Source organism: Melanerpes formicivorus, unplaced genomic scaffold (assembly GCF_026170545.1).
Source record: "Melanerpes formicivorus ecotype bairdi unplaced genomic scaffold, bMelFor1.0.p_v2 SCAF_46, whole genome shotgun sequence".
Taxonomy (NCBI): domain Eukaryota; kingdom Metazoa; phylum Chordata; class Aves; order Piciformes; family Picidae; genus Melanerpes; species Melanerpes formicivorus.
Genome location: NW_027142398.1, coordinates 4,509,403 through 4,525,253, shown reverse-complemented (window position 1 = coordinate 4,525,253; position 15,851 = coordinate 4,509,403). Strand labels below are relative to the sequence as shown.

The window sequence follows — 15,851 nt, the reverse complement described above, 5'->3', positions numbered from 1 at the left end:
CCCCCCTCCTTCACCAGCCCCAGGGGAGTGAGAGCAGAGCCAGGGCACAACTGCTTTATTTTTAAGTGGAAAGCTTCCAACAACCTGCAGGGATTCAGGGCACAGCCCTGGGAACCAGGAAAGGAGCCAGGAGCTGGGGCAGAGGGGAGCTCCCTGCAGCTGCTCTCCTTCCCCCCCTCCTCCAGTAAAACCAACTCCCCCTTTGCTGCACACAGAGGTCTGGGCAGGGTTGAACCAAAGCAACCTCCTCCTCCAGCTCCAAGAGAGGGGGTGGGGCTGTGCCACCATGTCCATACCACCTCGTTAGGAGGGCTCAGCCCCATCACAGGCCCCCTGCCCTGCCAGCATGGTCCCCTGCCATCCCCCAGGCAGTGGCTGGGGGGCTGGGGGCGTTGCTGCCCTCACTCTGGTGGCCAAGGGCGGCCGAGTCGTAGCTGCTGATGAAGTTCTCCAGCTCCCGGAGGTGATGGATCCTGCCCTGGCGCAGGTTGGCTCTCAGTGCCAGCCCCAGGGGTGCCTCCATGGAGGGCTCCTTCTGCAGCAGCATCGTGGCCACCACTGCGATGGTCAGGCTGAACTGCTGGTATGACTGCAGGGGGGCAGCGTGGGCTCAGCAAGGGGCACCCCAAAACCTCCAACCCAGCAGCCAGCTGCAGCCCCCTGCGATATTCCCCCCCCCGAGGCTGATCCATGAAGCTCCTGGCAGCATCAGAGCCACAACCTGCCCACAGCCACCCTGCCCACAGCCACCCTGCCCACAGCCAGGAGGGTGGCCCCAAAAATGCCCAATTCACCACCCCCATCACTGCCTCTCCCCCTGTGGTACACAGTGAGCCCCCAGCCCTGCAGGCAGCCCCTGGGTGCCTCAGGCAGGGCTCAGCAGGACTCACCAGCTCCAGCTCCTGCTTCCTGGCCAGGACAGCAGCAGAACGCAGGTCAGTGCTGGCTGGGGAGGCTGCTGGGGGCTTGGAGGCTGCTGGGGGCTTGGAGGCTGCTGGGGGCTTGGAGGCTGCTGGGGGCTTGGAGGCTGCTGGGGGCTTGGAGGCTGCTGGGGGCTTGGAGCCCAGCTGGAGCTGGCTGCCTGCAGCCTGGGGGGTGGAAAAGGAGAAGAAGAGTCAGATGCTTTGAAGAGCAGAGCAAGTGGTCAAGGGTAGGGCCAGACTGGGGCTGCCAGTACCACTAACCAGCCCTCAGCTGCAAGAGCTGCCCCCCTGCTGCCCCCTGCCCCAGCAGCAGCACTGCCAAGAGCTGCCCTGGCAGATTTCTCCTCCCTGGTAGCTGTGATGAAGCTGCCCTGCACTGCTCTCCTTGCAGCTCCAGCCCCTGGGTCGGTCACACTCCAGCACCCTCTCAGCTCTCAGTACTTTTTTGGCCTCCCTCCCAGTTACAGCCAGAGGCTGCCACAGCCTCTGCCTCCAGCCCAAGCAGCACTGCAGCCCCAGCCCAGGGCCCTGCAGAGAGCCCAGAGGGATCCTGCTGCTCCTGGGCCACAGAAGTGTCCCTGAGCCCAGGGCACCTACCCTGTGCTGGCACCTGGGGATGCCTTGAGGGGAGCACTGGGGAGCACCCTGAGCCTGTGCTGGCTTCGCCTCACTGGAGCCAGGAGGGTGCTGAGTGTGTGGTGAGGTCCCTGGTGTGGTGCAGACCCTGGAGCAAGCCTGGCTGGGCTCTGCATCAGGCTCCAAGGTGGCTCCTGGAGGGACCTGCAGGTTGTCAGGCAGCTGAAGGCCACTGAGGAGCTTGATGAAGGGAAGGAGAATGTCAACATCTCAGGGTCTGGCAGCCAGGTACAAGAATCCCTGCCCCACATAACTGCAGAGGAGGGAGGCAGGGAGCCTGCATGGCCTTGAGATAAGGAACAGGAGGCTCCCTCTGAACTCCCAGAGCTCCCTGAACTGCAGGCAGAAGTCCAGAGGAGGAGAATGGGTTCAGCAGAGGAAGTTTCTCAGGGGGGTTGGAAGGGGACCTGCAGGCAGGCTGGGCAGGGACTGCTCCCAAGGGCCTGCAGTGAGAGGAGAGGCAAAGACTTAAAGATCAGCACAGAGCAGGCTCAGAGTGGCTGTGAGGAACAGGCACCAGGAGGGGCCAAGCACCAGGCTGGGGCAAGGCAAGAGCTGTGCAGGAGCAGCAGGGGGGGCAGGGCTGCCAGCAGCAGTGCCCTCAAGGGGTTCTCACCCAGGGTGGGGGCACACACTGCTGTCCCTGGGGGCAGGGGCAGAGCCCAGCACCCACCTCTCCAGTGCAGCCAGCTGCCCTGCAGACCCTCCTGGCAGGCTCTGGAGGGGCTGCTGCACCATGGGGCTGGGACCCAGCACCTGCAGCTGCCTTAGGGACACTCTGGCTGCACGGCTCCACCTGTGCAAAGCATTCCCAATGAGTTGCCAGTGCCTGGCAAGGAGCAAAATGGGTTTGCAGGGGGGGCTGCAAGCTGCTGCCTCCCCTGGGCACTGCTTCTGGGTGGGAAGAGGAAAAGCTCCTACCTGCAGAGGCTGCCCTGGCCCAGCAGAGCTGCTCTCTGGTGCTGCTGGCTCTGTTTCCAAAGCAGAGAGGTCCTGGCTGCAGCTGCCTGCAGGTTTCTGCCTGGCTCCTGGCTGGACCTGGGGACATGCAGTGGTGTGAGCTGGGACAGGTCTGTCCTGGGGGGCAGGACAGACAGGGTGCTAAAACCCAAGGGAAACATCAGGCCTTGCAGCCCAAGAGTCAGGAAAGTTCCTGTGCCTGGCAAAGGGGCAGCAAGTGGAAGGAAAAGTGCTGGATGAGAGAGAGAGAGGGGGAGGAAGGGAGGGAGGACATTACCCTGGCCAAGGGGACCCCCTCCCAAGCCAGGCACTTCCAGGGGTGCAAGATCCCTGCCTGCCCCCAGGGGAGGGGGAGGTCTCCTACCAGCATCACTCCTTCTGCCTGCTCCGGCTCTGCAGCCTCTGTCACAGCCTGGGGATCAGTGGCTGAGCTCTTCTGGGGGGTGCTGGCTGCCAGGGGGGGCTCTGAGGCCTTCCCACCCCCCTCTGGTGGGCTCTGGGGGAAACCATTGCTGGTTAGGGCTATGGCAGCGGCACGCAGGGCTCAGGCCATGCAAACTCAGATCACTGACGGGGGCTGGGATGGGCAAAATGCCACAACCTGAGCTGCCTGCTCCCTGCTCTGTGCACCATCCTTGCTGGGAGTAAGTGCCTGGGGAGGCCCAGGGCACTGTGGGTCCTCCTTGACCCCCACTTGGCTCTTCTCAGGGAGCACTGGCTGGGAGGATGGCTGCTGCCCTGCGGAGCGAGAAACACAGCAGGAGCAACTCCTTGCTCTGCCCACGAGCTGCTGGTGGTCACTGATGCTGGTGACTACCAAGGAGCTGCTGATGAGGATGGTGTGGGGGCCCTGACAGCCCACGGGGGCTCAGCACAAACCTCTGGAGGGTCTGGGACGTGGGAGGTAGCCTCTGGGCAGCCCTTGGGGGCCGCGGTGAGGACGCCACCACCATCCGCCCCGCGGCTGTGGGTAGGCACCGGAGCAGCCTCCTCGCTCCCTGCAGGAGCAAAGGCAGCCCCAGGGCTGGGGGGTTAGGCTGGGAGGGGTCTCTGCTGCAACCCTTCCCCCACCTCCCCCCCAGCCCTGAAGAGAGCCAGCTCCAGCACTGCACCACCGCTGGGCTGTGCACCAGGGCAGAGCCTGGCCCCAGCACCCCAGGGCTGCACAGTGCCCCCACCCTCGGCACGGGCACCTACCTTGCCAGGAGGGGTGGGGGCCAGGGAGGGTGCTGCTCTGTATTGGGCATTTCAGACCAGGAGAAGCAGTCAGGGCCAGGCTCCTGCAGGGCATGGGCTGGGTTTAAACACGGAGCAGGACAGGGCTGCTGCCCCTGCAGAGCTGGGAGGAGCTGTCCCTGGGCACTGCCACCGGGGCAGTGAGTGGCCCCTGCCACAGCTCACCCAGCCCCTGCCCTCGGTCCTGCAGCCACTGCCACCTCCCCCAGCCCCCCAGCCCCTCACTGGGTAGCAGTCCCCTGCAAAGTCCTCAGATCCTGGGCTGCCTCCAGAGTTATCCCAGAAGCATGGTGGGGGGCCGGCGGGGGGTCCCCATCTCTCATTTTTCTCATTCCAAGGACCAGGGAAGGGTCTGGGGTCCTGGGGACGAAGCTGCAAGGGCAAATCATCACCAGTGGAGAGAGTGGCAGATGGAGTGCTTTGGGTTTGCCACGGTGCCTCCTGCCCAGCACAGCACTCAGCTCCTCCTGCCTCTGCTGCTCCTGAGGAAGCCTCTGGCTGTGGTCACCCAAGCTGTGTAGGGGAACCCCAACGTGGCCACCCCCCACCCCCCCACCCCCTTACCAGGCACCCTCTGCCTCTGCTTCCTCTGTACTTCAGCTTCCAGGGTGGCTCGTCCCAGACTTCCTGGGGGCCATAAGGGTGTGGGGGGTGTGGGGGGGGTCCAGCCCACCATGCCCTGGGCTGCAGAGAGGGCACAGAGAAAGAGAATTAAATCAGGATGAGAGGCTCCCTCCCTGCTGGAGGCCGGGCAGGGCTGGGCAGCCAGGAGCCCTTCCACCCTCCCCTCCCGGCAGAGGCGGTTCCAACCTCTCCTCCACACCACAGCGATGCCGTGCCGGCTCCTCAGCACCCCGAGGGATGGTGCGCAGCAGGCACTCATCCTTGCCCCACCGAGCTCCTCAGCACCCCGAGGGATGGTGCGCAGCAGGCACTCATCCTTGCCCCACCGAGCTCCTCAGCACCCCGAGGGATGGTGCGCAGCAGGCACTCATCCTTGCCCCACCGAGCTCCTCAGCACCCCGAGGGATGGTGCGCAGCAGGCACTCATCCTTGCCCCACCGAGCTCCTCCGCCCCTAAGCAGGCTGACAGCCCCGGCTGAGCGGCAGCAGGAAGGTCCCAGAGCCTCTCTTACCTCCCTGGGGAAGCCCCTCCTGCAGCCCGGCGAGGAGAGCATCTGCCCAGAGCCTTGCCTTGGCCCCGGCCCCAGCGAGGAGAAGGCCCCCGGGGAATTCAACACCCAGCCGCAAAGGGGGAAGCAGGGGGGCTGTGGGCGAGCAGCGGCTGCCAGCCTGGGGCCAGCTGTGCCCACGTGCCCCCAGCTCTGCCCAGCCCCGGCCCTGGGGGCAGCTCCTGGGGCACACAGCCTGCCTGCCGCGGAGGACCTGCAGGAGGCAATGGAGGTCAGGGCCACAGGGACCTGCCCCTCGTCCCAGGAGGGGCCACGGGTGCTGGCTGCTGCCCTGGCGCCCCCCAGCACAGCCCAGCCCAGAGTGGTTCCTCTTGCCTGCCTCTTCCGCTCGCAGCCGCAGCTCAGCCACCCCACACAACCCCCAGCCGCCGCTGGCACCTCCCTGCTGCTGATGCCTGGCAGCCTGGCCAAGACACTCTCCCTCCCTTGGCACCAGGCACAGGGCTTGGCCAAGCCACCCGCTGGGTGCCCGCGGCCAGCCCTGCGCCCCAGCAGGGTGACAGCCCCGCTCCAGGCTGCCCCTGCCTCTGTGCCGCTCCCCACGGGACAGCCTGGCACGGGCACGGCTCGGGGTGCCCACAGGGGCGAGGGGGCAGGTGCCCAGGGGTGCAGCTGAGCTCAGCACAAGGCTGGGATGTGGTGCCAACGAGCAGGGACCTAAAGCCAACTGACCCCAGCCCCTGTGGAGCTCCCAGGGCCCTGGCAGCCTCTCCCGGGCAGCTCAGGCACCACTCTGTCTCACAGGTCAGCAGGGACCGTTCCAGGGCAGTGCCAGGAGCAAAAGGGGAGGGGGGGAGGCACTTTTGTCCCCAAACTGAGGCTTTACCTGGCAGAGCCGTCCCAGGGGGCCCAGGGAAACGACTTCCCTCTCCCTCTCGCCCGCAGCGATGCAGCACCGAGGAGGGGCGAATGGAGACCCCTGCGCTCCCCAGCCCTGCTCCCAGCAGCCTTTCACACCCGGGGGCCGCTGGATCTCCTCCCACCCCTCCTGCTGAACGCAAACCAATGGCGAGAGGTTGCTGATAGCAGCCAGGTGCTCATCTCCCCCTTCCCCCCACCCCCTTCCCCCGGGAGCTCGTTTGGAGCCCTCCTCAGGACTTCATTTCCCTTCCTGGAAAGCCGAGCCGTGCTCTCCGGCGCTGAGAAAGGTTAACGTTATGATGAACGGAAAAGTCTGATGTTTAACGGGGTGAGGGAGTCGATAAGGAGCTCCCATTGCCGGCTGGAAGGCTGGAGTGCAGGAGGGGGGAGAGGGGCAGACAGACAGACAGCAGCTGTGTGGCTAAGGAGCAACAGGATTCCTTTTAGTAGTTCACTGCTGTTAGTTTTGGATGGGTAGAGGACATCTGGGGGTTGTGTGTACCTCTGTTGGCGATAGGTAGATGACCTTCTGTCTAGAAAGAGGATGCCAGGGCTTCTCTCTCCACCTGCCATGGATGCACAGCTGCTGGTGCCTGAGCCTGCACCGAACTCCCTGCAGGCACACACAGCTCCTCTGAAGGGATTCTGCCTGCGTCCAGCGCTCAGGCAGCAGCACAGCACAAGAGGCTCGCCCCAGCCTCCTCTCTTTCTCTAAGCCATTAGAAACCTTTTGTAACCTAAACACTCGATCAAGGCCGTGAAACCAGAACGCTCAGCTCTTTAGGGCTGCTTTAGAACCACCCTCACTGAGCTTTGAAGTGCTTGGGGCGGGCTGCAACCTCCCTGTAGCAACAGCCGAAGACAGGGCAACCTGCAGTGCCGGAGCAGGAGCGGCGCTCAGAGACGAGAATCTGAGCAATTCCATGGAGCCCCAGGGAATGGGGGTTTGCAGACACCTATCCAACGATCTTAAAGGGTTACTGCTGAGAGGGAGAAGCTTTGTTACAAGGAGTTGTGTCCAAACCGGTACAAACGCTGCTCAAAAGCAGTGCTTTGGGCACCGCTCCCCTGGGGCCAGCACAAAGCCCCTGGGCACTGTCCTGTGCCCTTGGCGTGGAGAGCTACTTACACCAGGAGCTGCTCCTTCCCTTCCCAGAGGCCTCCTCACGCCGATTTCAACTGCTGCAAGCAAAGTGGAACAAACAGGAAGCTCGGATGGGGCTGAGAGCCAACCCCACACCCCCTGCCCCCCCACTTCCTGAGAGCTGCGCAGACCCTGGGCTCTTCCTCTTCTCAGCCAGGTCTCTGAGGTCCAAGGACAGCCAAAGGCCTCTGCTCATCCAAGCCCCCTCAGCAAAGCTGGGTTAAAGCTGAGTTTGATGTGGGGCCAGCACACTCTGCACCACAGCAGCCTCGGGGGGCAGCCCACGTCCTGCCTCACCCCCAGCTCTGTGGCTCCACCGTGCAAGTGCACCCCCAAGGCATGGAGCACCCACACCAGAGGGGTCCTGCACCCCCAGGGTGTGGAGCAGTTGTTTGAGGCTATCCAAGCTGCAGCATCACCTGGATCGGCAGCACAGCCCCCAGGGCGTTCCCAGCCCTGTGCCGGGGGGACTCTGGGGAGCAGGACCCCCTGAAGCTGCAGCACAGGCTGTAGGGATCAGGAGGGGATGGGGGCCCAAGCAGGATAGGGCCCAGCAGGGCTGGACCCTGCCATCACACCCACCTTGGCCGATGCTGGGGGGGCGGGGGGCGGCGTGCCCAGTGCCCTGCTCCCCGGCTGTGAGTCCTTCCAGCCCCGGGGGCACTGCGGTCCAGCGCTGGGGGCTCCCCGGGAGCTGCTCGGCGCCGCCGTGCCCGAGGCTGCCCTGCTGCCGGAGCCGCCTGTGTCACCCTCAGAGCTCTGTCACTCCTCCAGCAGCCCTGGGGACAGAGCTGGCCGAGGCTCGGAGGGTTTCCCAAGGCCACTGCCAGTCCTCTGCATCAGCTCCTGGAGGAGCCAGGCACCGGGCACCTCTGCCAGGCACCTACGGAGTCTCCTCCCCCCTGTTTCCCTACGTTCCCACCGGGACTGGCACCCCGGGGAGTTCATTAGCGTGAGCAGATGTGTCAGGACAGGGCAGAGATATCTCCCTGGGATGGATCATCCTGACAAACGTCTGCTTCCTATCAGGTACCAGTGGGAGACTTGGCTGGGTGCCGGGAACGCTCTGATAACAGGCTGGGTCCAACTGGTCTGCCCAACAGCACAAATGAGGGAGCATGAAGAGCAGTCTGCAGCCTTGAAGGGTCGTGGGAGGAGATGAGAGAGCAGAGAGGCTGGAGGTCAGCTGAGCGCTAGCAGAGGAGGCGAAAAACAGCAGGGAAAAAGCCAAAATCCGGGGTGGACTGCAAGCCCTCAGAGGGGGCAAACAGGGTGGGGGATGCTGTGTGGGGGACAGGGCAGCCTCGTTTGACAGGAGGTGCTGGAGCCCTGCAGCAGGCTGCCCAGAGAGGTTGTGGATTCTCCTCCTCTGCAGAGCCTCCAACCCGCCCTGGGCATTGTGCTCCTGGGCAAGCTGCTGTGGCTGCCCTGCTTTGGCAGTGGGGCTGGGCTGGGGGAGCTCCAGAAGTCCCTTCCCCCACCCCCACCCTGCTGGATTCTGTTTTCCAGCCACCACCACTGCGATGCCATCCTGCCCACCGCCCCTTGGCGTTCCAACCCTCCTGGCTCTGGATCCAGCAGCTGGCAAACCCACAGGGAGCAGGAGGAGAGAGAGCAGCTGCTGGGCTGCAGCCCACACTGAGCTGTGGAGAAAGCCAAACGCCAGGGCTCCAATGAGCTCTGGAGTCAAAGTGCTCTTGGAGCTTGCCTGAAGCCCCTGCACCCCCAGCAGAGTCCTGCAAGCTCAGCTGGTTGTCACCAGAGGAGGAGCTGGGAGTCGAAGGAGTGCTCAGGCAGCTGCTGCATGTTCTGTGAGCTCCCCAAAGTCATTTTAAGTCGCTGGGAGGCAGGCTCTGAGTCTTCCTCCCTTTTGCCCTCTGGCACCACGGGGCTGGCTCAAGCTCTCCTCCTGTGTTCTGCACTTTCTTGCTGCTGCAGGCACAAACTTCCTTCCTGCCCCCCCCCCCCCCCCCCCCTTTCTGCTTCCTCCCCAGAGGCTCTCAGCTCCCTGCCGTGGTCTCTGTGGCATCCCAGCTAGGCTCACACAGTTTGCAAGCTGTGAAACCCTGCAGACAGTTTAAGTTCCTTCTTTTTGTGCCACACAAAATGAGAAGGTTAATCTTTTCCCCCTGGAGCATTCCCTCCCTGCCCACTCAGCCCTCCTCTTGTCTTCTCTCTCCACACACAGCAGCAGCTACTCCCTGGCAGCAGCTGCCCTCAGCTCCCAAGGACCCCAACCCCCTCCTGTGGGCTCAGCTGGGGAGTGCTGGGGGGGTTGCACCTGCCTGGGTGGCAGAGGTGCAGGGCAGGGGGGTGGCTTCCAAGCACTAAAAACAGCCAAGGGGTGCAACAAGGGGGTGTCCCCCACCCCTGCAAGCACAGAAGAAGGGGGTGACCTCTCTTGGGTGCTCCTGCAATTGGGACTAAACCTCTGAACAGCAATGGATTGAGCAGCAAGTGCTAAATATGAAGAAGCAGGCAGTGGTTTATTGCTCCAGCAGCAAAGCTTTCGTTCTGTTGCCATCTTACACCTCCATGGCAGGCCCCAGAATCCTCCCACATCCCCACAGCTCTTATCTGCAGGACTGCTCCACCTCTCTGCTGTGCTTTTGTCATCCCCAAGGGTCCTCTGGTGGTGTCTGGTGGTCAATCCTCTGGTGGTCAGCTGCAGCTTGTCCCCTGGTGGTCAATCCCCTGGTGGTCAGCTGCAGCTTGTCCCCTGGTGGTCAATCCTCTGGTGGTCAATCCTCTGGTGGTCAGCTGCAGCTTGTCCCCTGGTGGTCAATCCTCTGGTGGTCAATCCTCTGGTGGTCAGCTGCAGCTTGTGCCCTGGTGGTCAATCCCCTGGTGGTCAATCCTCTGGTGGTCAGCTGCAGCTTGTCCCCTGGTGGTCAATCCTCTGGTGGTCAATCCTCTGGTGGTCAGCTGCAGCTTGTCCCCTGGTGGTCAGTCCTCTGGTGGTCAATCCTCTGGTGGTCAGCTGCAGCTTGTCCCCTGGCTGAGCTCTCCTTTCTTCCCTCCTCTGTCAGGATCTTGTTCTGGAGACATTTTTATGGGCTCCTGACTTTCACTCTGCTGTGTGACAGTTGGTGATGCTTCCCTTTCTCACTTGAGAGAGGATGCATGGTGGGATACAGTTCTCTGAATCACATTAGCAGTGGTTCCCTCTCCCCCTCCCCCCCACTCCCACCCCCCCCTTTTGAGATTTCTTCCTTCCAGGAGGAGCTCTCAGCTCCCAGCCTCATCACCTAAACTGCTCATGCTCAGTTGTAGCCCCTCAGGCAGAGCATTTAACACACAGGTTGCACTGGAACATAGACACAAAGGTTAATCAGCCCATGGTTAGCAGCCCAAGCAGCTTCCTGAGCCAAAGGCCCAGGTCAGGTGCACGAAATCAGCCACCTCCAGACTTCTGGAAGTCCACAGGTGGTGTCATCCTTTGGCACTTGATGGAGAGACTTGGTCTGCTCCCATATTGCAGTGGTGTCTGTGGAGGTTCCACTGCTCAGGCCTGATTTGTCACCCAGCCCTGGGCACAGAGGACATCCCAGGGTGAAGCAACAGAGTTCCAGCCACAAATCACAAAGTCCATTCAGTTCTTCCCTCAAGGGTTCCTCTGCAGTAGCCTCCCACTGCCCTGCTGGGCTCTCCTTTGCCCTCACAGGATCCTGGAGTGGCTCAGGTTGGAAGGGACCTCAGAGATCATCTGCTCCAAGCTCCCCACCACAGGCAGGGACACCTCCCAGCTGGACTCAGCTGCTCAGGGCCTCATCCAGCCTGGCCTTGAACACCCCCAGGGAGGAGGCAGCCACAGCCCATTCCAGAGTCTCAGCATCCCTCTTACTGAAGAACTTCTTCCTCAGCTCCAGTCTGACCCTGCTCTGCCTCAGCTCCAAACCATTCCCCCTTGGCCTGGCTCCAGGCACTCTCATGGAAAGTCCCTCTGCAGCCTTCCTGTATCCTTCCAACACAATAAATCCAGGTTTGGATATCAGCTGGGAGTGTCCTGCTGCACAAGCAGTGAAACCATCTGGGGAGAGATGAAGCCCAGTGTGCACTCACCCAGGACATCTCCCCACAGGTACCCAGGACACATCCAGGCACACTCACACCAAGGCAGGGTGAGGACTCCTTAGATGAGGTCCTGTTCTGGGAGGAGAAGATCTGACTGCCAGGCTGCCCCAGTGTGGAGAGAACCCTCTCCAGGGCAGGACTCCATTTATGGCCTGCCAGCTGTCCTGCTGTGGTCAGCTTTGCAACACAAAGGACTCAGGGCCCTCAAGCTGACCTCCATCAGCCTAGCAAGCCCTGCTGGTACCTTTTGTGTTTGCTGGGGGTGGTTGCACTGCCACAGTGCCACCCCCTGACCGCAGCCACAGCCCAACAGGCCTCCCTGGAGTGCTGGTGCAGTCACCTCTTGCCTCCCAAGTGGAAAGGGAGTTGCAGTCTCAGGGGGGTTTGGTGCTCACTCTGGGTCACCACTGCCCATATGGGGCACAGGAACCATTTGATCATCCATTTAACATCCAAGGCTGGGGAAACTGCCCCAGGACAGTGACAATAACCAGGCCTGCAGGGACAGCCCCAGGGGCAATGGTTGGGAATTAGAGCAGAGCAGATTTAGGCTGGATGTGAGGAACCTAAGCTCTGCACCAGGAGGCTGCTGGAGCACTGCAGCAGGCTGCCCAGGGAGGTGGTTGAGGCTCCATCCCTGGAGATATTCAGGGTCAAAGCTGCTGTGGCCCTGGGCAGCCTGCTCCAGCTGGAGGTGTCCCTGCTGAGTGCAGGGGTGGGGTGGAGAAGCTGAGCTTTGAGGCTGTGTGAAAGTGAACCTGGGAGACCATAGTTAAACTCTTGCAGCCCCTCTGCAGCCAGCCCAGAGGCAGGACACTGCTTCACCACTCAATTGCTCTCAAAGCAGGAGCCACCAGCCTCTGTGGGCACTCCCTCTGCCAGTGTCCCCTCTCCCTGCAGATGGCACACTGGTCCCTCGCCAAGCGCCGGGCTGGAGCTGGCAGCCCTGGCCAAGCTCTCCCTGGCAATTCGTTCCTCCCTCTGCCCCTTTCCCTTGCAGCTCTTATTTCCCACTGGACCTCCTTGACTGCATCCAAGAGCTCTTTCACTGTCTGCTGGAAATCTTCCTCCCTGTCACGGTAAACCCTCTCTGCCTCATGCAGCAAGCTGGAGATGCCTCTGTGGCTTAATTTGTCTAACTCTTGGCTGATGCTGGGTTTTAATTGCCTCACAAAAAGTGTGGCCAGCAGTATTTCATCTCGTGGGTTCTCTGGGTCAAGATCAGCACATTGCTCTGCAGCAGCCTTGAGCCTGCTCCAGAAGGCTGAGGGAGACTCTCTGGGCTCTTGGTAAATCTCATAGAGCCTTGGCAAGTCGTTCCTCTTAGGTATGCCACGTTTCAGCCCATAGACAACCCAGGCCTGGTATCTCTTCAGAGCTGCCCTATCATCTGGATTCTTTGGGTCCCAGGAAGGCTCTGTCAGAGGGAAAACCTCATCCACTGTTACTCCTGGCTGCTTTCTTCGCAGCAGTGCCTGCACCTCTTCCCTGGCAGCAGAGATCACCATGGCTTTAGTCGCACTCCCTAAGGCATCCAACAGCACATCTATGTCCAGCCACTCTGGGTCATGATTCTTTACTAGAAGCTGAAACCTCTTTGCCACCTTCTCAGGATCCCTGCTGCAATTCCTTAGTATTTCCTGCCAGGCAGAAAGTTCAGTCCCAGAGAGAGGGGCTCTGAGCCTTACCTCTGAGCCGTCAGGTCCAAGAGCTTCCCCGGATGGGGTGGGCGGCTCAGCCCTCTTCCTGCCTGTGCGAGCGGCTGGGCCCTCTGCTGAACTTCTACTGCCGGCTACACTCTTCCCTTCTTTTCCTGTTCCTGTGCCCTCAGGACTTGCTGCTGCTTCCCCAGCCCCAGCCAAGCCCCCACTTCCCTGTTTCAGTGCTGCATTCCCTGGCACCACTGCCTTCCCCTGACCCGGAGCCCTGTGACTGACCGACAGATCCACAGCCCCGGGGCGGGAGGATCTGCCATCCTCTTCCTCACGTTTCCTCTCTTCCAACACCACTCTCTGTGAATCTCTTGGGCTTGTCCCGGTCTGCCACTCAGGATGGTTCCTCAGAGTGGAAAACAAAGTCACATAGATTACCTCCAGCCATTTGTTTTGCCTTTCACAGAGCTTGGTGAGCTGCTGAATGGTTTCCTTGTTAAGAGTCCCATTCTTTGGCCACTGGTTCTGACTGTCCAGAATGTAGCCTGGCCACAAAACATTGCAGTAGTTAATCAACTCTTTTTTACTCAGTAGGTGCCCCCCCCCCCGCCCCCAGGTCGTCCCAGTGGTCTAATATCCAACCCAGAGGGCTGCATTTCGCCACCCCCTTCTCCCAGGACTGCCCAGAGCCCATAGCTGAAGCCCTCTAACGACCCAAGCAGTCACACAACCCCAACCCCCACAACCCAGATGCGCTGAATGAAACCACCAGGTGCTGGTAGGAGGAAAAACTCCCAAAGCAAAATTCACCCAAAGCAGAAATAATAACCAGAAAAAAAAAACAAAACCAACCAAACCCCAAATAATAAAAATAGTAAGAAAAAAAACAAACCCCAAAGACACAAAGCAAAAATTCACCGGGGGGGGTGGGGGGTGGGGGTGGGGGGGAAATGCCAATCACCAGGTGAAAAAATACAGCAAAGGAAATTCACCGAGCAGAAGTTCACCCAAACCAAACCCAGGAAGCGAAGTTCCGAAAGCAGAAGTTCAGCAAAGGAAATTCACAGAGCAAAAAATGGATCCACAAAGGGAAACTCGCAGAGCAGAACGGATTGGCAGAGCCAAAGTGACCCCCACAGCCAAAGTGATCCCCACAGCCAAAGTGATCCCCACAGCCAAAAAGCACACAGCCAAACCACGACGGAAATCGAACGAGATTGGGGGTGGGGGCACACGGCTTGGAGAACAAAATTCACAGCCCCGAGAACCCCAGAAGGGACTCAAAGCCCTTTCCCAAGTGAGGCTTTCGACCCCGCGTGGAACTCTCCACAGCCCGGCTCCAAACCCGGATGGTGCCGCTAGGATCGCCTCCTTGCCAGCCCTGTGCCACTTCTGCTGTGCCTCACGGGCTCCCTCCGGGCCAGAAATGTCTTTGCCTTTCCCAGGGGTCTTACTCAGAGCTCTTCGCTCCGGGGATCGGAGGCTCTCCCCGAGAATCCCTCGGTGCGGGCTTGGAGCTCCTGCGATCCCGCGGAGCGGTCGAGGTCCCAGAGCGGCGTCCCGGCTGGGGATGCCAACCAAATCCTCTTCCCCAAATCAGGAATAAATCAACCTCTCAACACCGAGGCAGCGTTCAGAAGCAGGCACCGCTGCGCGGCGGATCGCTCCAGCGAGCGCGCACCCGACAGGCTTCCAGCAGCGCTGGGTTTAATTGCGCTGCTGATTTGCATATTCATCACAGGTCCCCGCGCTTGTCCCCTCTCTGCCTCCCCCCGGCCCCCCCCCCCGCCCCCGGAGGGTCTTTCAGGGCTCCTCTGGTGGCCTCTGGTGGTTGTTTGGAGATTGTCCTCCGGTTGAACTCTTTCATCTTGCTCTGGGGGTTTGTCAGAGAAGGTTGGAAGAGAATTTTGAGATCTTCCAAGCCCAATCTCTCGCCCGGAGCGAACAATTCCAGCGCCGCCGCTGAGCCGCCGAGCCGCTGCCACGGAGCCACGGAGCCGCATCCCCGCGGCTGGAACACCTCCAAGGGGCGGTGATTCCACACACCCCCCCCGCACAGCAGCCCTGCGCCGGTGCTTGATGACCCTTTGCGTGAAGACCTTTTGCCTAACCCTCGTCCCCAAGGCTGGTGCCCAACAGGGAGGTTTTGCGACCTTCATTCCGATAAGGTTCCCCTCCTCGTGGCACAGTCGGTGACGTTTCCTTTATCTCAGACCAGATGTGTGCTGCACTACAGCGCTGACTGAGGTCACACGAGGAGGGGGTGTCCACCCCACGAGTATGCAAGAGCAGTGGTGCTCCTGATGCAAGAGAATTAGGAGTTAAAGAAGGATTGATTGATTGATTAGGGGCAGCTGAGTGGGCAATATAAATATCCTTGACGTTTATTGCTTGAGAAAACAGGATGAGAGCATGTGAGAGGTAAGGCTTCATTGCTGGACTGCTTGCAAAAAGAGGATGAGAAGATGCCAGGCTGTCGTGATAAGGCAGAAACTGCTTGCAAGGTGCAAGGCTATCGTGATAAGGCAGAAACTGCTTGCAAAACCAGCGAAGGAGCCCGGGGAGCGTGTGCGAGAAAGAAAGGTGAAAAGTTCATCTCTGAGGAAGACTACTTGCTTCATCCTGCACGACCACCGCACGACCACCACACGACCACCAGAGAACGCTGCGCAAGCGCAAGAGGACCTCAAGCTCGTTACAACATGAGGCAGGTCCAGGCAGGGGCTCAGGCGGATTGTGGAACTCGCTGCGTGGGTACCAGTGCAGGGAAGCAAGAGGGCAATCAGCGCTGCTGAAGCTGCGCATGCTGCGGAGGAAGGATCCCAGGTCCCCATGCGCCTCAGCACCTACCGCACAACTTCTGAGCTGTGGAGATTTTCTGCAGACCATTCCCGTGCCAGGCAGGGAGAGGGTGCCCACCCCCCAGTGTGCAAGCCCAGCGCTGTCTGCCCCCGTGCCAGGCAGGGAGGGGGTGCCCACCCCCAAGTGTGCAAGCCCAGCGCTGCCCGTCCCCATGCCAGGCAGGGAGGGGGTGCCCACCCCCAAGTGTGCAAGCCCAGCGCTGTCTGCCCCCGTGCCAGGCAGGGAGGGGGTGCCCACCCCCCAGTGTGCAAGCCCAGCGCTCTCGTCGCGTCCCCCCATGGCTGTCTACGAGCAGCGCCCGAGGGTCGCA

The 15,851-nt window shown here is 61.2% G+C and overlaps 2 protein-coding genes across 7 annotated transcripts; both read right to left on the bottom strand.

Moving 5' to 3' along the window:
• Nucleotides 1-21: 21 nt before the first annotated feature.
• Nucleotides 22-8,001, bottom strand: LOC137451874 (WAS/WASL-interacting protein family member 2-like). 6 transcript variants are annotated; one of them, XM_068159767.1, is made up of 15 exons: nt 7,536-8,001; nt 6,939-6,991; nt 6,312-6,792; nt 4,892-5,141; nt 4,320-4,439; nt 3,981-4,127; nt 3,717-3,799; nt 3,399-3,517; nt 3,118-3,257; nt 2,884-3,015; nt 2,481-2,597; nt 2,176-2,355; nt 1,521-1,739; nt 891-1,088; nt 22-589 (listed from the first exon to the last, which is right to left on the bottom strand). In XM_068159767.1, the coding sequence occupies exons 3-15, from the start codon at nt 6,380-6,382 to the stop codon at nt 323-325; spliced, it is 2,043 nt and encodes a 680-aa protein (XP_068015868.1). In that variant the 5' UTR covers nt 6,383-6,792; nt 6,939-6,991; nt 7,536-8,001; the 3' UTR covers nt 22-322. The 6 variants fall into 6 exon arrangements, with proteins under 6 accessions (XP_068015868.1, XP_068015867.1, XP_068015871.1 ...); XM_068159766.1 differs by having other exon boundaries at nt 6,312-6,789; XM_068159770.1 differs by having other exon boundaries at nt 2,233-2,355; nt 6,312-6,789; nt 7,536-7,999.
• A 2,149-nt stretch (nt 8,002-10,150) lies between these two features.
• On the bottom strand, nt 10,151-14,682 carry LOC137451720 (uncharacterized). Its single transcript, XM_068159420.1, has 3 exons — nt 14,361-14,682; nt 14,134-14,265; nt 10,151-13,224 (listed from the first exon to the last, which is right to left on the bottom strand). Exons 1-3 carry the CDS (start codon nt 14,680-14,682, stop codon nt 11,849-11,851), a joined length of 1,830 nt encoding a protein of 609 aa, XP_068015521.1. The 3' UTR covers nt 10,151-11,848.
• Nucleotides 14,683-15,851: the final 1,169 nt, after the last annotated feature.